Raw genomic sequence first — 23,684 nt, forward strand, 5'->3', positions numbered from 1 at the left:
TGTAATAGATTTGCAAAATGTTCTAAAAAAAAACTGTTTTCGCTTTGTCATTATGGGGTATTGTGTGTAGATTGATGAGGAAAATATTGTATTTAAATACATTTTGTAATAAGGCTGTAACATAACAAATGTAGAAAAATTCAAAGGGTCTGAATACTTTCCGAATGTACTGCATAGTGTAGCTAGCTGAGTAAGGCCCAGAAGATCGTGAAGGACTCCTAGTCACAACTAATGTTGAAAACTTAGCGTTACTCGTGAGATTCCAGTAACCAATCATATTGTTGTGATATGTTTAAGTTGACAGCTATTACTTCAATCTTCTGGGCCTTCCTCAGCTAGCTACACTATACAGTGCATTCTATAGGCAGGATATATGGCCAATATAAGTCGATTGTACTACTGATGTATTTAATTCATTTTGAGCTCATTGTACAAATTTCACCATTTCAATATTTACTCAAAGTGATTCATTTTGTAAGTATTTTTATTTACAAAATACAAGCCGGCATTCTTTTCCTAAATGATTCAGTTGTGTGGTTTTCATTTCTCCCTACTGCTCCAGTAGTGAACCAAACTGCTCCAATAGAGTTTAAGCTTAAAGAAACAGTAGCCCTTCGTGTTAAGCAATTGTAACATAAAATTGGAAGGTTGCCGGGAGGAACTACAAGATGGGTTTCCAGTCATTCCTCATTTGTCAGAGAAGGAGCTGATGGAAAAACAAAGAGCTGACGCCAGCATCAGAGAGGTCGTCACTCAGTTGGAAACAGAGGAGAAACCTCCTCCCACTGTTAGAGCCAAGCTCCCCGAACTCTCTCTGTTGCTACGCGAGTGGAACCGGTTGGAGCTAAAGAATGGTTTCTTTACAGGAGAAGGCAGGAAGGAGCCAACACTATTTTGCAGTTAGTGCTTCCAGAAGAGCTGAGAGCAGTTGCATTGAAAAGTCTGCATGATGATATGGGCCATATGGGCATAGAGCGCACAATGGATCTCATACGATCCCAGTTCTATTGGCCCAAGATGATGTCAATGTCTGTGGAGGAGAAGATTAAGACCTGTGTGCGACGTAAAACCCTCCCAGAGAAAGCTGCACCTCTAGTTAGCATTAAGACCTGCAGGCCTTTGGAGCTCGTATGCACGGACTTCCTTTCTTTGGACCCTGATCGTAGTAACAAAGGATATACTGGTAATTACAGATCATTTTACCAAGTATGCAGTGGCCATACCAACTCCCAACCAGAAAGCCCGCACCATTGCAAAGTCTCTCTGGGACCACTTCATTGTGCACTATGGCTTTCCTGAGCGCCTCCACAGCGACCAAGGTCCTGATTTTGAATCACGAACAATCAAAGAGCTGTGTGAGATTGCTGGAATCAAGAAAGTGAGAACAATGCCATATCATCCAATAGGAAATCCTGTTGAGCGTTTTAACAGGACAATACTCCAGATGCTTGGTACTCTGAGCATGCATGACAAAACTCACTGGTGGGACTTTGTTAAACCACTTGTACATGCATTCAACTGCATGAAGAATGAAGTCACCGGCTACACTCCATATGAACTAATGTTCGGGAGACAACCTAGACTACCAGTTGGCATAGCCTTCAAACTACCTGTTAATGACCAGAAGAAATTGCATTCACAGTATGTGCAAGACTTGAAGAGTCACATGGAAGAAAGGTACAGGATAGCCACCCGGAACGCTCTCAAAACAGCTGAATAAAACAAAGCCAGATTTGACAGGCATGTCATAGAGTTCACTCTTGACGTTGTTGACAGAGTTCTTTTGAGAAATGTTAAACTGAGAGGGAAACATAAGTTGGCTGATAAGTGGGAAACCGACATTTATGTAGTCACCAAATGTTCAAGTGATATACCGGTGTATATACAGTCAAGCCTGAGAGCAAGGATGGTCCACTACGCACACTGCACCATGACATTTTACTGCCTTGTGAATTCTTGTCTGCGACTACACCTGAAAAACCTGTCACGTCGCAGCACATCTGAAAACCTCACACACGCCTTCTTCCAGGTACTGATGTGACTGAAGAAGATGAGACATTCAGATTCTGATGATGACTTCTGGGTTGAAAACGCAAAAAGTCAAAAGCCTGTTAGGTTTACCAAGGTCTATGATACTCACAGGTTGAGCAACCTTCCTTGTCGTTCCATCGAGGAAGAGCCTGATGAAGTTACAGCAGACCAAGAAGCCCTTGCAGAAGAAGTTAGAACAGTACATCAGACTGACAACTTACCTGAAGAACCTGAAACACCTGACCGTGAGACAAACAACTTACCTGAACATTCTGCAGATCCTCTCGAAGAAGTTTCTCTCAACATAGAGAAAGAGTTACCTGTTTTCCCTGACATGTCTGAAAGTGCTGAAGAGACATAACACAAGGGACAATGTCCCCATTGAACATGCTCCAGTTGACTCTCTCTGTGGAGAAAAATAATAGTAAACAGCAACATGAGGAAACTGCCAGCGCTGTCCGGCATTCTTTCAGGCAGTGAGAGAGACCAGAAAGGTACTCTCAGTTTGGGACCCCCCTAACCTTTGTTATTCAGTCCTTGTTCCAAGGGTTAAGTGCAGCCCTCACAAGTTCACTGAATGGATTTGATCAATCAGAAGTTAAGTGTTTCCTGTGCAAGGTCATCCAGTGACTATACAGCCAACAAGAAGATGCAACGGGACGTGCATACCTTCAAGAGGGGAGGTTGTAACACAGGTCAACTAATGTTGAATAGTTATCATTACTAGTGAGATTCCAGTAACCAATCATATTGTGGTATGTTTAAGTTGACAGCTATTACAAATCAGCTGTCAGAAGCTGCATGACGAGCAGTTTATTTTGAGCCAACCAAAACTCAATATTCTCTTAATCCCTCTCCTAACCTCACATTATACACCAGTTGGGGCCAACATGCTGAAAAAGAGCTAGAACGGAATGTGAAGAGCTACCGCCATTCCATAGAAGAAAAACAAACTAAGTTTCAAATGGTTGAGAAGTTGTATAAAACTGAACTAAAGAGAGAACTGGATATTAACACTCACTTATCTATACGAATGTGCTGTGAAGGGATTGAGGGAAAGATTGACGCTAGGATTTGGTGAGTTTTTGTATGGAGAACGAGCTGCTAGCGATTAGGCTAGCTAAGCTATTGCTAGCATTTTGTGCGTGTTCATACTGAACCAAGCATACGCACAAGCCGTTAACATTTAGGCTAGCTCAGCTATCAATCAATTTAAATAGCAAATGTTAGTGATCATGCATGGTTAACTATTTTAGTTTTCAGACTTTTATAAAATGTGATTAGCTAGCATCATAATCCATTTTGGTACGCTTATGTTTTAGATTACATGTAGGTGTAAGCACTAGTACTTTTCATTTGCCCGGGCTAGTCTATTGTTCAGTCCACGTGAGCCTAGTGCTGTAGTTAAAGTTTTATTTTCTTAGTCCTGTAAGAGATTAAAGCTAAGCACTATATTAATGGTTATATGAAAGGTACTATATTAGTGGTTTTATGAAAGGTACTGGTATATACACTGCTCAAAAAAATAAAGGGAACACTTAAACAACACAATGTAACTCCAAGTCAATCACACTTCTGTGAAATCAAACTGTCCACTTAGGAAGCAACACTGATTGACAATAAATTTCACATGCTGTTGTGCAAATGGAATAGACAAAAGGTGGAAATTATAGGCAATTTGCAAGACACCCCCAATAAAGGAGTGATTCTACAGGTGGTGACCACAGACCACTTCTCAGTTCCTATGCTTCCTGGCTGATGTTTTGGTCACTTTTGAATGCTGGTGGTGCTCTCACTCTAGTGGTAGCATGAGATGGAGTCTACAACCCACACAAGTGGCTCAGGTAGTGCAGCTCATCCAGGATGGCACATCAATGCGAGCTGTGACAAGAAGGTTTGCTGTGTCTGTCAGCGTAGTGTCCAGAGCATGGAGGCGCTACCAGGAGACAGGCCAGTACATCAGGAGACGTGGAGGAGGGCGTAGGAGGGCAACAACCCAGCAGCAGGACCGCTACCTCCGCCTTTGAGCAGGAGGAGCACTGCCAGAGCCCTGCAAAATGACCTCCAGCAGGCCACAAATGTGCATGTGTCTGCTCAAACGGTCAGAAACAGACTCCATGAGGGTGGTATGAGGGCCCGACGTCCACAGGTGGGGGTTGTGCTTACAGCCCAACACCGTGCAGGACGTTTGGCATTTGCCAGAGAACACCAAGATTGGCAAATTCGCCACTGGCGCCCTGTGCTCTTCACAGATGAAAGCAGGTTCACACTGAGCACATGAGCACATGTGACAGACGTGACAGAGTCTGGAGACGCCGTGGAGAACGTTCTGCTGCCTGCAACATCCTCCAGCATGACCGGTTTGGCGGTGGGTCAGTCATGGTGTGGGGTGGCATTTCTTTGTGGGGCCGCACAGCCCTCCATGTGCTCGCCAGAGGTAGCCTGACTGCCATTAGGTACCGAGATGAGATCCTCAGACCCCTTGTGAGACCATATGCTGACACATGCACATTTGTGGCCTGCTGGAGGTCATTTTGCAGGGCTCTGGCAGTGCTCCTCCTGCTCAAAGGCGGAGGTAGCGGTCCTGCTGCTGGGTTGTTGCCCTCCTACGGCCTCCTCCACGTCTCCTGATGTACTGGCCTGTCTCCTGGTAGCGCCTCCATGCTCTGGACACTACGCTGACAGACACAGCAAACCTTCTTGTCACAGCTCGCATTGATGTGCCATCCTGGATGAGCTGCACTACCTGAGCCACTTGTGTGGGTTGTAGACTCCGTCTCATGCTACCACTAGAGTGAGAGCACCACCAGCATTCAAAAGTGACCAAAACATCAGCCAGGAAGCATAGGAACTGAGAAGTGGTCTGTGGTCACCACCTGTAGAATCACTCCTTTATTGGGGGTGTCTTGCAAATTGCCTATAATTTCCACCTTTTGTCTATTCCATTTGCACAACAGCATGTGAAATTTATTGTCAATCAGTGTTGCTTCCTAAGTGGACAGTTTGATTTCACAGAAGTGTGATTGACTTGGAGTTACATTGTGTTGTTGAAGTGTTCCCTTTATTTTTTTGAGCAGTGTATATACATTGTGTGATCCTGTTTGAAAAACAGGTCAGGTTTTTTGAGTATGAATTCAGTTCCACCAAGGATGGCGAGCCGCCCGAACCCAGGACATCAATAAGATTTGCATGCAAAGATTTATTTTCCTTGGAGAACACTGAATTTTCACTGCCATACTAAGGTGTGGTAGGATTTTTCTTGAAAGACATCATTGCATCATACATTGCAGTGGAGTTGTTATAAGCACCTTACAGTGTTTATTGATAGGCATAGTCACTCACATCTGATTCCATGTCATAGTGGTTTATAAGTCAGTATTGTGAATTGGGTTGTGTTTTTCTGAGGATTCATGTTTATTGAATTGCTACTGAACATTGAAATCTGCGAGGCCCTCAGATTAAGATAGAGTTGGGTGCACCCTAGTAAACTATAGGCAGGATATATGGCCAATATAAGTCGATTGTACTGCATTCATTTTGAGCTCAATGTACAAATTTCACTATTTACTAAAGGTGATTCATTTTTTGTAAGAATTTTTATTTACAAAATACAAGCCAGCATTCTTTTCCTAAATGATTCAGTTGTGTGGTTTTCATTTCTCCCTACTGCTCCAGTAGTGAACCAAACTGCTCCAATAGAGTTTAAGCTTAAACATACAGTAGCCCATAGTGTTATCAATTGTTACATAAGCATTTCACTGCACCTTTTAAACCTGCTGTAAACTGTGTACATGACGAATAAACTTTTACTTGATTTGAGCTTCATCTTACACCAATCAAGTCCTTCCAGATCTGAGTGTACTAGGACTTAATTACAGTGTAGGGGGTGTAGGTAGGGATCCATTCTCAACTGGAGCACTGTGAACGCACCACCTGAGCTTTTGTTCATCCTTACCCCCTACACAGTATTCTCCTAGGGTGCAAAGCATCCCATGCTTCGTTGCCTCAATGGTCAGATGCTGCTAAGAGACTACAGTAAGTGAGACTTTGCACTAAAGTGACTTGGTATTAGCAGGAGTGGGTAAAGGACTTGTGCCTGAACAAACTGATTGAAGGGTAGGGGCTTTAGGGAACCATTACCATGTCAACCATGCATGGTATTACATATACATTCTAAGTGGTATTTAAGACCCTGTAGTGTTTTCCCCAAATGTCTTCAGACTGGGTGCAAAACCCTTCAAAGTAATATCCTGGCCTGGCATCTCAGGCTGTAAGTATTTGTTTAAACCCGTTCATATCACCCATTGTGCTTAAAATAAAATAAAAAGCCCTTAAAATAATGCAAATGTAGTGGTACAGTGCATTGCCTCAGCAAGGATGAAGGGTCAAATTGCCTTGAACGTTCTACAGCTAATGCTGTGTCTTTGTCCTCTTGTTTTGTCTTCTCTCTATGGCGTTAACGAAGTGGATGAATACAGTGTCAGTCTCTGCAGCTGCAAAGGCCACTGCGTAAAAGGCTTAGTAATCCTTTGGCAAAGACTGCGGGCCGAGAGTTCTGCGACGCTTACACAGTGACGATAAACTGAGGCCGGACCATGTGTACTTTTGGTCACCAGCCACTGCTACTGTTCTCTTGAATGAACTGTATTGACAGTATGCTCCATTAGCTGTGCCCTGGGAATGGACGTAAAAAAAAACGTACAGGTTTGTGACAATTAGATTAGCCATAAGCGGAGCAGTTTCATTAAAAAATTGCTGTATAAGGTTGATGAATGAAGATGGTAGAGACAGTTGTAAAAGTGCTACAACAAAAAAAAGGCTCTAAACAGATAGCTGGTTGAAATATGAATAGACAACAGTGGTTTTGTGAATCATGCATACTTGACCACCATGCTTCTGGTGTGTGTGTGTGTATGTGAGTGAGTGAGACCAGTAAATGGTGAAGAACCCACTCAATTCATAAATATGCCATAAACATACTGTCTTCTTCAACAGACACGGGCTGGCACCAACACTAAACTGTGCAATAAAATATTTTATGCAACTGTGTTAAAAATAGGCCCATCATCATAACAAAATGCCATTAGGCCTGTTGCCGTTGTCTAAAAGCACTTGAGATTAAAAACGCTTGGTTGATAAACATTCTAGAGAATGAGGGCATGTCTGTTTATGATGGGAAAGTGATTAATCAGCCATATAGGTGAAAACAGCTGAGAGGTAGGTTAACTGAAAGGGGAATAGCCTAATGATTATTCAAGGTGCCCCGTGCACGCCTGCATGTTCCACGCCACAGTGAATCGATGTTCTATAGGGCTGCACAGATGTGGAAGTCTTTGATCCTATACATCATGTGGAACGCAGGGTCATTGATCATAGGACTGTTTGATCTGCTCAGCATGGGAACCAATTGATGCTGTCAAACGCAATGGCTGAGTTGGGGTGGGCAAGGGTCCATGGAATGAGTGTCCAATATAGGCTACTATCCGAAACCCAGGCTTATGCTGACGGAAATTGTTCAAATAATCATAATACATATACATATATATATATATACACAAAAGTATGTGGACACCCCTTCAAATTAGTGGATTCGGCTATTTCAGCCACACCCATTGCTGACAGGTGTCAAAATCGAGCACACAGACAGGCAATCTCCATAGACAACATTGGCAGTAGAATGGCCTTACTGAGGAGCACGGTGACTTTCAACGTGGCACCGTCATAGGATTCCTCGAAGTGGTAGGCCACACAAGCTCACAGAACGGGAGCACCGAGTGCTGAAGTGTGTAGCGTGTAAAAATCGTCTGTCCTCGGTTGCAACACTCGCTACAGAGTTCCAAACTGCCTCTGGAAGCAATGTCAGCACAATAACCTGTTCGTTGGGAGCTTCAGGAAATGGGTTTCAATGGCCGATCAACCGCACACAAGCCTAAGATCACAATGCGCAATGCCAAGTGTTGGTTGGAGTGGTGTACAGCACGCCGCCAGTGGACTCTGGCGCAGTGGAAACGCCTTCTCTGGAGTGATGAATCACACTTCACCATCTGGCAGTTCGACGGACTAATCTGGGTATGGCGGATGCCAAGAGAACGCTACCTGCCCGAATACATAGTGCCAACTGTAAAGTTGGGTGGAAGAGGAATAATGTTCTGGGGCTGTTCTTCATGGTTCGGGCTAGGCCCCTTAGTTCCAGTGAAGGGAAATCTTAACGCTACAGCATACAATGACATTCTAGACAATTCTGTGCTTCCAACTTTGTGGCAACAGTTTGGGGAAGGCCCTTTCCTGTTTCAGTATGACAACGCCCCTGTGCACAAAGCGAGGTCCATATAGAAATATTTTGTCGAGATCGGTGTGGAAGAACTTGACTGGCCTGCACAGAGCCCTGACCTCAACCCCATCAAACACCTTTGGGATGAATTGGAACGCCGACTGCGAGCCAGGCCCAACATCAGTCCCCGACCTCACTAATGCTCTTGTGGCTGAATGGAAGCAAGTCCCTGCAGCAATGTTCCAACATCTAGTGGAAAGCTTTCCCCGAAGAGTGGAGGCTGTTATAGAAGCAAAGGGGGGACCAACTCCATATTAAATGCCCATGATTTTGGAATGAGATGTTCGACGAGCAGGTGTCCACATACTTTTGGTCATGTTGTGTAGGCTATGTCTGCCCACTGGGTAGAAAATGGTTTAATCAACCTTGTTTCCACATCATTTCAACCAAACAGAATGTATGTGTTGGTTGAATCAACTTGGAAAACGGATCGGATTTGCCAAAAGGGATAAGGGAATTTTCACCCAACTTCTAACCTAAATCCAATGACTGGGTCACATGTTATGTTAATTTCACGTTAGTTGACAACTCAACCAAATGTAAATAAAAACTAGACGTTGAACTAACATATGTGCACAGTGGGAGTGTCTGTGCGCTCAATGTAACGAATCAAAATATAACCTAGCGACGAAAAAAGCGTCTAGACATTTCCGCTAAAATGATTGACCACACCACATGCGCTTTCTTCACTGTAGGCTATGTCATCTTCGCGTCCAATCTAAATTAGGCCAATAAATAAATGTAGCAATACATTAAATTATGATTTAAATATTATGGGTTTGTGTAAAATAGGCTTTGCAGTATAGTATAGGCTAGCCTACAGTTAATTTCTAACCAGCACATTTACTGCAAAACCAGTTGGGCTATGCGCGTATACGGCTCCAAATATTACGCACAAATAGCGTATTTTGGGAGAGCATCCATTCATTTGAAATAGAACTGGATGAAAATGGCAAACGCGTCAGGATATTTTTCTCTCTCAATTCTCAGAGAATCACTTTTATGAAATGTTTTGCTGTCAAATGAAAGCATGGAGTGCTTATTATTCCGATGTGGTCCTCATATCCCATTTAGCAATACCAAAGCGATTAGATTTATAATAAAACGCCAATATCATAGCCTATAGAATATCCTGACAATAAAATATGTAGGCCTATCTTACCTGTGTTGTGCACTAGATCGATGCCGGATTCGGTGAGTAGGTTTGGGTCACTTTGAGATTTGCCTCGTTGCAAAAGACAGCCGTCTATTCCATTTCCATCGGATGTAGCCATAGGGATAGAGCACAGGAATTCTGAATAAAATATTGAAAACCCTACCAGAGGCAGGCAACTTCAGAAGTAAACAGCAGTAGTGCAGATATAATTCGTTATGACAACAGCGGCTTTGAGCATCTAATGGGGGGCCATGGGTGATGAGCAGAAATTCCTAGTATGTTGGAGCGCGTGTGGACGTGGGAGCGGTGATACGGATGTGCCCATCTATATTCCTGCGTTCATAACCAAGTGGGAATGTGGTAAATATCAGTTGGATGGATTCAAGTGCTTTGCTCGCAACATTGGCTGCGTTTATACGCTGGTTTATACAGACAGACCCATTTTTATATTTGTCCCTTCTAATTGGTCTTTTGACCAATCACATCAGATCTTTTTCAGCTCTGATTGGCCAAAAGACCAATTAGTAAGAAACAATTATCAAATTTGGGCTTCCTGTGTGAATGCAGCCATTGTAGCCAGCAACACACATTTAGGCCTACATACAACATCTGCATTTATTAATGTACTTTCTGTCACCACATCAATGTCAACAAAGCATTTATGATTTCTGAAGCTGGTTTAGCCAATTCGAATTATCCTAATATCCACATACTATGAGCATGGATGGTGATAAGGTTGAATAGAACATCAAGACGTGGTTAAATTGGTTCATTTTAGAAATCTCAGGACTGCAATGATTTTGAAATGTAATTTTTTTTTAAATACTGCAACTTATCCTAATATTTCAATGTAATGTAATTATGAATGGCATTGAAGGGATTAAAAATGCACTATGTAGAAATTGCTCCACCATTTCCTGTTTGCTAAAATTCTAAGAGTTCCCTAATATCGGTTTGTGACAGAACAAGCAATTATAGTGTAGAGAAACATGGTACCATCTAAACTGCTGTGAATATATATTTTCCTAACCAAAAATATTGTATTTTCAGCTGTTTGAAGCTGGTGTACCATACCGAAAGTAAAAGACGCAAAAACGAAACTAGCAAGCGAGAAGCATAGAAATAACTTACATACGTTCTGCTTCTTAAACTTTCTTTCAATGAAAATGACAGATCTATAACTACAGTTCTATGTGAATTTGGTTGGGTCACACAAAAAGTTGCCTACTGCAGCTTTAAGAAAAAAACAGCTGGATAGGCCTAGTGTTATTGGCTGAAAGGAAATCAGTAGCCAAGGCCTATTGTCCATAAGTAGAGAGAGTAATAACAGAAATGAAGGGGAAATGTAGTATATCAGGCTACTGGTTTAAAGTCCTGAGAAGCAACGATATAAAGCATCCTGCTCGGCTTGACTGTGTAGCTATGAAAAACACAGATACATTAATTTATTCTATTACATCAACATATGATATGCTCAAATTATCAAACAATGAATCAGATGTAAATATTGCTGGTAACAAAGCAAGTTTAGATCAGTCACTATGCGCATCTTGTGCGCAGTGATGATTGTCCATAATACACTAAATTATTTCATCCTATTGGTCAACATGACACGCCGTTAAGGAAGTAGGCGCCGCCATTCAGCAGTCGGGAAAATGACAGCGCACAGGTGCAATATTTATATGCTGGCGGTCCTCCTTTGTGTATTAGTATACGTGTTTGTTACAGCAGACCTACAAGAAACAAATCAGGTGAAAGATGCCGAGGGCCAAACCCATGCCGCGGAAGAGGAGAGGCAATGGGAGGCTACCGAGGTCGAAACGAATCTATCGTTAACAGATACTCCAAGCGACAACGAAGCTGACCATGGTCAAACCTATGACCTCCCTCAACCACCTCCCGCAAAAGACCAAATCCAAGAGGCCGCGGAAGAGAAGAGGCGGGACTCCCTCGAAACGAATCTAGTAGATGTTCCAAGCGACAAAGTTGACCATGTCTCTGACACCAAGAAAACCCTAGACGTCCCTCCACCACCGCCCGCAAAAGACCAGTTTCAGGAAGAGTTGGTGATCAGACCACTGCATTCTGGGGATACTTACGCCAGCTTCCAGTTCCGAACCTTGTGGGATACGGACTTCTTGCGAGGAAGTAAAGGTAAAGAGTTTGATTTGAAATGATATTTGGGTCAATCACATCATGTTCTAGTCATCTATTTAGTAGCCACAATGGGACACTAGCCACCAGTGCAGCTTCAGTCAAGGTCCTGTAGTGTAGACCCTCAGTGCAGGCTTTTGTTCCAGCCCAGCACTAAACATATTTGATTCAACCAACCAATCAATGGCTTGATGAGTTGAATAGTTGAACAAGGTGTTAGTGCTGGCAGGCTATGTTGACTGTTGCTTAGTCTGACTAATCAGGCTTGTAATACACAATTAATTGATATATATACAGTCAAACTAATGCCTGCAAAATTGTGTAAATGTTCCTTACAAGCCAGAATGTTGAATAAAATTACGTTTTTAAACTTACTCTGTGCCATTTGTCCTTCAGCTGCTCGAAAATAGATACAAAAATATCCACAGGAAAGTATTGTTTACCTGACTTTAGTTAGCTATTGAAACAAGCATGCCATGACAATGGTATATTCTGAATCAGGGGAGGACGGAGAACAATCAACATTTTTTTTTTTTGTGTGTGTGATATTTATTTTTGAAATGTTTTATTCCGATTTCAATTTTCATTTTTTTTTTTTTTTTTTTTTTTTTTAATGTGTGGATTGTTCTCCGTCCTCCCCTGATTCAGAATATACCATGTTCATTGTCATGGCATGCTTGTTTCAATAGCTATTAACGAGAGAACCTAACTAAAGCTGGGTAAACAATACTTTCCTGTGGTTATTTTGTATCAATTTTCGAGCAGCTGAAGGACAAATGGCACAGACAACCGGTAGAGTAAGTTGAAATGTCATTTTATTCAACATTCTGGCTTGTAAGGAATATTTATAAAATTTTGCAGGCATTAGTTCCAGGCTGTATATACCAATTAATTGTCTATTGCGAGCTGATTAATCAGACTAACTTGCTGTGCATTCACTGTCATCAGTACAAAGGCCCCATGCCTAATTTGTATGACAGGTATGTCCAAGTCAACATACTAGTGTTATGCAACTCACAGTTTTTTCCCCAAAATGTATATTTTCAGTCTCCCACTACCAACTCTTCCCGAAGTCTCTGGGCCAGGTGATTTCGAAGTTCTCTGTGCGTGAGCTCCACATCTCCTTCACTCAGGGCTACTGGAGGACCATGCAGTGGGGCCAGCCTTTCCTACCGTCGCCCCCTGGTGCCGAACTGTGGGTATGGTTTCAGGACACTGTCACTGAGTGAGTGTGTATATACTGTATATTTAGCCACACATGTTCACTTTCCTTACTGTTGAAGATAACATAGCTGCTTTATATCTGTCATCATGGTTAGTAGTCAAATATATCCATACATATGTGTGGCGCTAGTTTCACCCATTTTGTAATGACAGCCTGAACCACTATCATTTGGCCTATTGAGTCTTTGACCAAGAATGTGTCACAACATTTCACAGCCATGTCTTTTTGTCACTGGTGGCAGGTACTGCCATTTTACCCACCGCCATTTCTCCCAAACTATATTAGCATTGAAATTCTATTGTTTCGTCCTTTGTCTTGTAGTGTGGATGTTGCCTGGAAGGAGCTGACCAACGTCCTCTCGGGGATCTTCTGTGCCTCGCTGAATTTCATTGACTCCACCAACACGGTGCAGCCCAGTGCCTCCTTCAAGCCTCTAGGCGTGGGCAATGGTAAGGCTCCTCACACTCAGCACCCAAGTCTCTACAGTAGCTAGCTTGCCTCTGAACAGAGAGCAGGCTCGTATTCATAAGGGATCAAATGGAAGAAAACGATCTGAAATGGGGTGGTATCATCTGTAATTATCCAATAAGAAACACTTTTCTACGGTTTGGCTTAATGAACAAGACCACGTGCCAACCAATGTTTTGCATATGCACTCAAAGGAATCATGACGCAGTTACGGAATTAGAATAGTACAGTATTATTAAAGATGTGAAACAATACCGTGTTGATGTGTGATTCTCCATAATACTAAGTGTTATGTCTGGTTGTTCTGTGTTGTGATGTGACATAAAGTGTGTTGATGTGGACCTGTGTATGTGTGTCCTGTATACGTCCTCTGCTATACAGTAACTAACCAGCGCTTCCTCCGCTATGCTGTGTTGCCGCGGGAGATCGTTTGTACTGAGAATCTGACGCCGTGGAAGAAACTCCTTCCCTGCGGCTCCAAGGTACCAGTCCGTCTTATGTTGGATGGTCTTATGAATGTCACATTTACCAAAAGCGTAGTATTGTAGTATACTAAATCTGAAAAAGGGTGCGGAGGCTTCCTTCTTCATGTTCATTAGGCACTAAACAGGGGAAGAAAAGAAAACAGCCAAAGAGGGAAGGACTACCTGGACTTCTTCTAAAATGCCCATTCTCTTTATTTATTCTGCTACGTTGTGCCCTACTAAACCCTGATTTGTGGTTAGGTGATTATTTTAAAACCAATAGCATGAAGTGTTATCCTTTTATTGGAATGGACTTAAAGTCTGTGTGTGTGTGTGTGTGCGTGTACGTGCATGCGTGTGTGGTGATTAACCATGTTCTTCATGTTGCCCATCTCCTTTCTCAAGACTGGTCTGGCAGTGCTAATGAACTCTGAGAAACTCTTCCACAGCAGCTTCCACTCCCAGGCTCTACACATCAGACCTGTGTGTCAGGTGAGGTGTATGTATATACAGTCTTCAGATATATGTATTACTATACTATGGGTGACATTTTCATAGTGCAAAAGAATTGGGCAAAGTGCAAAAATTACTGCAAACCTCATTTGGCAGTGTGACTTCGTTTAATACTTTCCTTCAATAATGTGCGTTGAATGAGGTTACTGTTTATGCATTGCGCATTTCACTGAACTCTAAATAAATAATAGCCTCCTTGTAACGCACATACAGTTGAAGTCAGAAGTTTACATACACCTTAGCCAAATACATTTAAAAGCAGTTTTTCACAATTCCTGACATTTAATCCTCGTAAAAATGCCCTGTCTTAGGTCAGTTAGGATCACCACTTTATTTTAAAAATGGGAATTGTCAGAATAATAATTTAACTTTATTTTATAATAATTGAAATTTATTTCAGCTTCTGTTTCTTTCACCACATTCCCAGTGGGTCAGAAGTTTACATACACTCAATTATTATTTGGTAGCATTGCCTTTAAATTGTTTAGCATGGGTCAAACATTTCAGGTAGCCTTTCACAAGCTTCCCACAATAAGTTGGGTGAATTTTGGCCCATTCCTTCTGACAGAGCTGGTGTAACTGAGACAGGTTTGTAGGCCTCCTTGTTCGCACACGCTTTTTCAGTTCTGCCCACACATTTTCTATAGGATTGAGGTCAGGGCTTTGTGATGGCCACTCCAATACCTTGACTTTGTTGTCCTTAAGCCATTTTGCCATAACTTTGGAAGTATGCTTGGGGTCAATGTCCATTTGGAAGACCCATTTGCAACCAAGCTTTAACTTCCTGACTGATGTCTTGAGATGTTGCTTCAATATATCCACATAATTTTCCTTTCCTCATGATTCCATCTATTTTGTGAAGTGTACCAGTTCCTCCTGCAGTAAAGCACCCCCACAACATGATGCTGCCACCCCCGTGCTTCACGGTTGGGATGGTGTTCTTTGGCTTGCAAGCCTCCCCATTTTTCTTCCAAACATAACGATGGTCAATATGGCCAAACAGTTCTATTTTTGTTTCATCAGACCATAGGACATTTCTCCAAAAAGTACAATCTTTGTCCCCATGTGCAGTTGCAAACCGTAGTCTGGCTTTTTTATGGCGGTTTTGGAGCAGTGGCTTCTTCCTTGCTGAGCGGCCTTTCAGGTTATGTCGATATAGGACTCGTTTTACTGTGGATATAGATTCTTTTGTACCTATTTCCTCCAGCATCTTCACAAGGTCCTTTGCTGTTGTTCTGGGATTGATTTGCACTTTTCGCACCTAAGTCCGTTCATCTCTAGGAGACAGAACGCGTCTCCTTCCTGAGTGGTATGATGGCTATGTGGTCCCATGGTGTTTATATTTGCGTACTATTGTTTGTACAGATGAACGTGGTACCTTCAGGCGTTTGGAAATTGCTCCCAAGGATGAACCGGACTTGTGGAGGTCTACAATTTTTTTTCTGAGGTCTTGGCTCATTTCTTTTGCCTACAAACCTGACTCCGTTACACCAGCTCTTGTCAGGAGGAATGGGCCAAAATTCACCCAACGTATTGTGGGAAGCTTGTGGAAGGCTACCCAAAACGTTTGACCCAAGTTAAACAATCATAAGGCAATGCTACCAAATACTAATTGAGTGTATGTAAACGTCTGACCCACTGGGAATGTGATGAAAGAAATAAAAGCTGAAATAAATCATTCTATCTACTATTATTCTGACATTTCACATTCTTAAAATGAAGTGGTGATCCTAACTGACCTAATACAGGGAATAATTTTTACTAGGATTAAATGTCAGGAATTGTGAAAAGCTGAGTTTAAATGTATTTAAACTTCTGACTTCAACTGTATATTATAGCTACCTTTTATCATGTGGTCAGCCATATCAAAGAAAAATAACCATCCATTTTTTTTGTGTGGGCTTTTTAAGGTTCTCCTGTAGAATATACCAAGCCACTAATTTCACCTTCCATCCTACTTGTAATCCCGTTCGAAAACCTGTCACTGTTGATGAGTCCCAGCCTTTATATGACACTCGGCTACTGTTGTTTCAGGACTTCAAGTCCACAGCGTGGGAGCTGAGACAGACACTGAATGTGGTGTTTGACCTGCACTCCTCTGACCAGGGCAAACGAGGTGAGAGAGGCCTCTCCTCATTCAGTATTATACCCCTTTCACATACTGAGCTGAGCCAAGCTGTACTGCGCTGGCCTGGTTATGCCTCCACCATATAGTTGCTGGAAACGTGGACAGTGTGAATGGAAAATAACTGAACCAGTACAGTGTAGGTCGACTTGATAGTGTGAAAAGGGTATAACAAAAAATATAAACGCAACATATAAAGTGTTGGTTTCATGAGCTGAAATTAAAGATCCCAGACATTTCTTTTCTCTAAAATGTTGTGCACAAATTTGTTTACATCACTGTTAGTGAGCATTTATTCTTTGCCAAGATAATCCAGCCACCTGACAGGTGTGGCATATCAAGAAGCTGACTAAACAGCATGATCATTGCACAGGTGCACCTTGTGCTGAGTACAATAAAAGCCCACTCTAAAATGTGCAGTTTTGTCACACAAGTCAATGCCACAGATGTTTTGAGGGAGTGTGCAATTGGCATGCTGACTGCAGGAATGTCCACCAGAGCTGTTGCCAGAGAACTGAATGTTAATTTCTTTACCATAAGCCACCTCCAAAGTTGATTTAGAGAATTTGGCAGTACATCCAACCGGCCTCACAACTGCAGACCACATGTAATCACACCAGCCCAGGAACTCCACATCTGGCTTCTTCACCTGCTGGATCATCTGAGACCAACCACCCGGGGAGCTGATGAAACTGGGTTTGCACAAGCAAAGGATTTTTGCACAAACTGTCAGAAACCATCTCAGGGAAGCTCATCTACTTGCTCATCGTTCTCAACAGGGTCTTGAGCTGACTGCAGTTTGGCATCGTAACCAACTTCAGTGGGCAAATGCTCACCTTCGATGTACACTGGCACGGTAGAGAAGTGTACTCTTTACAGATGAATCACAGTTTCAAATGGCAGACGGCGTGTACCGCGTCGTGTGGGCGAGAGATTTGCTGAGGTCAACGTTGTGAACAAAGTGCCATGCGGTGGGGTTATGGTATGGGCAGGCATAAGCTACAGACAACGAACACAATTGCATTTTATCGATGGTAATTTGAATGCACAGAGATACCGTGACGCGATCCTGAGGCCCATTGTTATGGCATCATCTCATGTTTCAGCATGATAATGCATTGCCCCATGTCGCAAGGATCTGTGCACAATTCCCGGAAGCTGAAAATGTCTCAGTTCTTCCATGGCCTGCATACTCACCGGACACGTTACCCACCTGCGCATGTTTGGGATGCTCTGGATTGATGTGTACGACAGGGTGTTCCAGTTCCCGCCAATATCCAGCAACTTCGCACAGCCATTGAAGAGGAGTGGAACAACATTCCACAGACCACAATTAACTCTACGCGAAGGAGATGTCGCGCTGCATGAGGCAAATGGTGGTCACACCAGATACAGAATGGTTTTCTGATCCACACCCCTACCTTTTTTTTGAGTATCTGTGACCAACAGATGCATATCTGTATTCCTATTCAAGTGAAATCCATAGAATAGGGCCTAATGCATTTATTTCAATTGACTGATTTCCTCATATGAACTGTAATTCAGTAAAAATGTTGCGTTTATTTTTGTTCAGTGTAGTATCACCACACTATTGCTAAAACATGCTGGTATTGCCAAGATGTACAGTATCTTCCGCTCTGACACCGCTTCATGTAGGTGCATTTGCATGCGAGCTTTATTTTGCAAAGTGAAAATGGCACATTTTTCAAATTACATTTTATTTTAAGTGTAATTCAAATTGCAACACTTTACAGTAAATCAATAAAATGAAGGAGATAATGAACATAACTTTTCATGGAAAAGTAATTTCTTTCTACTGTGGTGTACAGACATTTCCCTTCTAAGCTCAATGAAAAAGACTGGTCACTGCATTTAGAAACATACAAAATATAGGACATGAATATGATGTGTTGGGTTACTGGGTGTTTCCACAGAGTGGTCCCTGTTCAAGATGTTCTCTCGTACCCTGACTGAAGCCTGCCCCCTGGCCTCCTCCAGTAAAGTGTACGTGGACGTCACAGACAACCCTCAGGTAAGTAACTTTACGTGACTAACGTTACATGACCGCATACTTTACACAACTAACTTTACATTACCTCAAACTTTATATTAATACACATTCTATTTAGTTAGCAGACACTCTTACTCAGAATGACTTAGTTACTTCATACAGTCAAGGAACAGAGCATCAATTTTGAGTTTCAAAAGCTCATTCTTTTGAAGTAAGAAGAAAAGTCAGCACCATTTAATACGTACCGAAGTTCAAACAACTATCAACACTCCATGGTCTTCCTATTGAAATGAACCCTTCTCAGACTGACCTCTGTGCATGCCAAGCTTTAGTCCAATCACTAACATACCTGCTACAATGGTGCGTCGCGAAAGTAGTTGGCTGAGCATCACGTGTGCGCCTGTGTGTTTTGTTTATACTAAAACACCAGTCAACACTACTGGTATAGAGTAGTGCAATGGGGACTTGCTCTCAAGCTGTAGGGTTCAAACACATTCTCCAGCTTGTTGTCAAGGGATCAGATCCGGAGTGAGGTTCACGTCAGGGCGGGCAACTACGGCAGATCCGTAACACGGAACACTACAAAGACAGGCCAATACCATCATTAGTTAGGCTTTTAAGCAGACCCTAGATGGGGTAGTTGTTCAAATTAAAATATGAATGAGTTTCTATTTTAATCATGTTCTTCTGTAAGCTGGACTGCAATTCAGTTTTCTTTATTGTAAACTGCCAACAAGCGCCATTGTGCTACATGTATTTGTGGAAATAAAACCTATTTATCTCTATCAATCCTATGGTAGTTGAGCAGGAATAGATTGTTGTTGTTTTTCCCCTTTAAAGGGGGAGCTGTTTGAATTGAGTCCAGCCACTCCCCTGTTGAGCCAGGCTGTGGTGCTGGGGGATCGGAGAACCTACTCGGTCTACGACCTCACCAACCAGGCAACGTTCGGACAGACGCGCTCCCTCAACATGCTGCTGCGCTGGAGAGCAGCCGAGAGTGGTGTGAGTTGACACCGGGCTAGGACACAACTCCATATGTGGGCTGTGTTTCATTCCAGAAAATATGTTCCCTCGACTGTCTGTCCACTTCCCGTACACAAGTGGAATAAGAAACAGTCCCTATTCCTCTTGTGTATTTAAAAAATAAATGTAAACTGCTCAATCCAATTACAATGCCGTTACTTAGGTACTAAGAAACAGCATGTTAATATGTTGTAGGCAATAGTATCATTTGCAGTTACTACAAAGTATGATCATGTAATGTACGTGTTACAGAAAAGAGAAGATTTTCTGATATGAATGAATTTTCATGTAGGGTGTCTGTATAGAAATTCTATTTCTATTTTAGTAATTCTATTTCTATTATTGACCATATGAACGCTCCCTCCTTTCCTGCCACCAGGAGACATGCTGCGCCCTCTACTTCACGGAGAGCGCTACGTGGCGGGCTACGGGCTGCAGACGGGAGAGATCCACACCCTGGTGTACAATCACCACCCATACCGGGCCTTCCCTGTGCTCCTGCTGGACACCGTGCCCTGGTACCTGCGCCTCTACATTCACACGCTCATCGTCACCAGCAAGGGTCGCGACAACAAGCCCAGTGAGTACTGCTGCTTCTCACCTGCTGACACGGTTTCATCTATGCCTGGGTCTTGTTCATTAGGCACCAAACCGAAGAAATCGGACTAAAACAGGGAGGGACTACCTGGCCTTGTCTAATATGAAACGATGGTTTTCGTTTTCCGTTGCAAAGTATTTTCTGTTAGGTCTCCTACTGAACATGACCCCGGTTCCTTTTTGATCAACTAACTTTTAGATTTGTGCACTTTGAAGAAGTAGGGCCTAGTGTTGATATGAATTTCAGCTACCTATTGATAGGCCTTTCCCTCAAGAGCTATCTGCCCACATGAGGAGAACATGCTTCAGTATCATAAATGTGTAACTAATAGATAAGCACACTACATGTTAATGTTTTTAAATGTATCTTCTGTGTGTAATGTCTTTATTTTTAAGCCTTGAGACAATTGAGACATGGGCAAGACAAACATTGAAGTGCCTTTGAACAGGGTATGGTAGTAGGTGCCAGGCGCACCGGTTTGTGTCAAGAACTGCAACTCTGCTGGGATTTTCACGCTCAACAGTTTCCCGTGTCTATCAAGAATGGTCCACCACCCAAAGAATATCCAGCCAACTTGACACAACTGTGGGAAGCATCCCTGTGAAACGCTTTCGACACCCTGTAGAGTTCATGCCCTGACGAATTCAGGCTGTTCTGCGGGATGCAACTTAACATTAGGAACTCCTTCATGATATTTTGTGTATATTCTTACTTACTTGCTTGTCTTTCCTGGTTGTGCAAATAAATACATGTTTCCTCTCTTCTTCTCTACCTAGGTTACATCCACTACCAGCCGTCCAAAGACCGCCTTCAGCCCCACCTGCTGGAGATGTTGGTCCAGCTGCCTCCTAACTCTGTGACCGAGGTCACCGTGCAGTTTGAGAGGGCACTCCTGAAGTGGATGGAGTACACCCCCGACCCCAACCACGGCTTCTACGTCGGGTATAACTTTGACTTTATTGAAGTCAACAGTCTACAGAAATAGAAGATATGTATTTGTCTATGCTACGGGTCAAGTTCTGTTTTTGTCTAAAGAAATGCCAATTGTAATGGAAACTTGGACAGTTAATGTACTCTTTGTCATAACTTTGAAGTGTTGTTTGCCTATAATTGCTGTCATAGATTTTCAATTTGTGCTTCAGAACTGGGTTCAAATACAATTAGGAATCTTTCAAATTCCTTTTAGCAATTTGCAGTTTTTCCGCTATTGGTTCCGTTGTCCCAAGCAAGCTCAATCAAGCCCAGCTAGTATGAAATTATTTTAAATATTTGTCTTGACTTTGATTCTGAATGAAGATGGGGCCTTGGCTAAAATTGAGATACCACTTGCTTGTAGTCTGCAGATATTCATGTTTCCAGTAGCAGATATTTGATGACATGTTGTCCCTCGCTTCAGGTCTTCTGTTATCAGCGCTCTCGTGCCCAGTGTTGTCGCCATGGATACCAACAGCACCCAGGAACGCCCGCTTTTCAGCAGCTTGTGAGTCATAAGGCTGTTTATTTTCTTTTAAGTACAGGTTGAACACTTACGTAGCAGTTGTCTTAAGTGTTTTAGTTTATCACCTGATGTAATGCAATTTTTAAGGAAATTATGCCAAATAAATCTTCTTTTGAAAGTAGTGTATCATTCCTCAATTCCATTGATTTTGAATGGAATTGACCCCCAACCCTCATAGGTTATTATAATTAATTTCTGTCTACCCAGTTTCCCGTGTAAAGAGGAGTCCAGTTACTTCATGCGGGTCTACACGGAGCCTCTGCTGGTGAACCTGCCCACCCCTGATTTCAGCATGCCCTACAACGTCATCTGCCTCACCTGCACCGTGGTGGCCGTGGGTTACGGCTCCCTCTACAACCTCCTGACCCGCACCTTCCAGGTGGAGGAGCCCAGCCCGGGCCTGGCCAAACGGCTAGCCAACATCATCTGCAGGCTCAGGGGTGTGCCACTGCTGTGATGGGCCAGAATGCTGTCATGCTAAAGCTAACAACATTATCAAGCACATTTTTGCGGTGGGGCAATGAGGTCAGTGATTACACCACTTGGGAAATGTGAAGGTAAGTTTCAGGGAGATGCTACTTTAAACATTGGAAGCTTCTGCAATAAAAAACAAAACTCTCAGTTCTGTTTTGTGGAGGACAAAGAAGTTAAACATGAGACTTTATGAAGTGTCATGGATTCGATGGACGCTTAAGGCATTTTCTCACCGTGAGGAGCAAAAAGGGTGGCGTTTCTTCAGTGCACTACTACTGTTGGTGTAGTTGAACAGAGAATAAGGCCTTTTTAATGTTTGTAACGAAGGAACCAAAGTGTTTGCTGCAGGTTTCAGTGGGGAAAGTTGGCTGCCAGACGCGGCAGCAGATCACAGCAAGTTCTGATATATCTGTAACTGGAAAAAGTAATTGCACTGTTTGTGAAGCCATTGCTCTAGAAAGATCTGATGCACCTCTTCAATCTAAACAGAAATAATATTTGTACTTTAAGTTGATGTTGAAAAGTTAAGTACACTGACGTACAGAACTTTCTTAACCAGTTAGTTGGATTTCTGTAAACGTTTTGTTAATTGCTCACAGAACCAGTCAACATGACTTGTACTTGAAGAAAACCCAACCATCTCTACAAGAAACGGCCATTGATTTGACCAGACTTGTCTTAGCCATCCATTGTCTGTGTTTCTTATTGACGTTTTAGTGTTCTAAAAATGGCGGAAACTTTGGTAAGCCTTTCTAGCACAGATACCCACCACTCAACTTTAAGAAGTTTGCCATGCATTATTTAAGAACTGATTTACCAAGAAAAATACACCCTTAATACATTTGACTTTTTAAGACTGCTCATTTTTTTGTGTACTAAAACTGCTGTTGATACTTCACATTTTACTGAACAACATGAGAATGTTTGAAGATATGGGGTAACCTGGGCTATTTGTCTTTTTAATAAAATTGGCAACAGTCCAAACATTTATAATTTTTTTCAAGTCCTACGGTTTCATAAGAAGAAATACATGGAGGCTTGTGGAGAACATAGATCAGAACATAGAAAAAAGGGTCGCACACTTGAAGAATGATGTGGACTCTCTCATCCCAGTCCAAAACAGTACTTTTGGACTGATAGAGAACTCCTGGAGGATTCCTGAGAATAAATGAACACTTGGCCGCTGAGCATGGATTGGATCAACTGTACCGTAATCCATTTTAGGAGTCTCCGCGACATAACATAAGCAGTCATAACAGCTGATGTAATTCTATGATGAGCCATACAGTATGGACCTATTCAGGCAGATGTAAATTTTAAAATGTATTTGACCTTTATTTAACTAGGCAAGTCAGTTAAGAACAAATGGTTATTTGCAATGACAGCCTAAGAACAGTGGGTTAACTGCCTTGTTCAGGGGCAGAACAACAGATTTTTACCTTGTCAGCTCGGGGATGCGATCTTGCAACCTTTTGGTTACTAGTCCAACGCTCTAACCACTAGGCTACCTGCCGCCATTACAGAACATTTCAAATCGAAATGTATCATGAACAGATATCATGGTCTACTTTATCAGATAAAATGGAGCAGACACTTTCCCTAGTCAATTTTAA

At 42.4% G+C, this 23,684-nt stretch overlaps 2 protein-coding genes across 2 annotated transcripts in view; one reads left to right on the forward strand and one right to left on the reverse strand.

Moving 5' to 3' along the window:
- The window catches only part of LOC120058691 (phosphatase and actin regulator 3-like), a 59,577-nt gene extending 49,941 nt beyond the window's left edge, over positions 1 to 9,636 (reverse strand). Inside the window, exons 1-2 of the mRNA XM_039007436.1 lie at positions 9,538 to 9,636; positions 6,918 to 6,927 (exon numbers count right to left, since the gene is read on the reverse strand). Coding sequence (XP_038863364.1) covers positions 6,918 to 6,927; positions 9,538 to 9,636 — 109 coding nt within the window. The remainder of the gene's footprint in view (positions 1 to 6,917; positions 6,928 to 9,537) is intronic.
- A 1,538-nt stretch (positions 9,637 to 11,174) lies between these two features.
- Positions 11,175 to 23,398, forward strand: LOC120059370 (GPI transamidase component PIG-T-like). The gene is made up of 12 exons (XM_039008374.1): positions 11,175 to 11,672; positions 12,720 to 12,897; positions 13,219 to 13,346; positions 13,747 to 13,847; positions 14,235 to 14,321; positions 16,377 to 16,458; positions 18,402 to 18,499; positions 19,319 to 19,484; positions 19,884 to 20,081; positions 20,876 to 21,041; positions 21,496 to 21,579; positions 21,805 to 23,398. Exons 1-12 carry the CDS (start codon positions 11,201 to 11,203, stop codon positions 22,052 to 22,054), a joined length of 2,010 nt encoding a protein of 669 aa, XP_038864302.1. The 5' UTR covers positions 11,175 to 11,200; the 3' UTR covers positions 22,055 to 23,398.
- The last annotated feature ends 286 nt before the right edge of the window (positions 23,399 to 23,684 follow it).

The sequence above is a fragment of the Salvelinus namaycush genome, chromosome 14 (genome assembly GCF_016432855.1).
Source record: "Salvelinus namaycush isolate Seneca chromosome 14, SaNama_1.0, whole genome shotgun sequence".
Taxonomy (NCBI): Eukaryota; Metazoa; Chordata; class Actinopteri; order Salmoniformes; family Salmonidae; genus Salvelinus; species Salvelinus namaycush.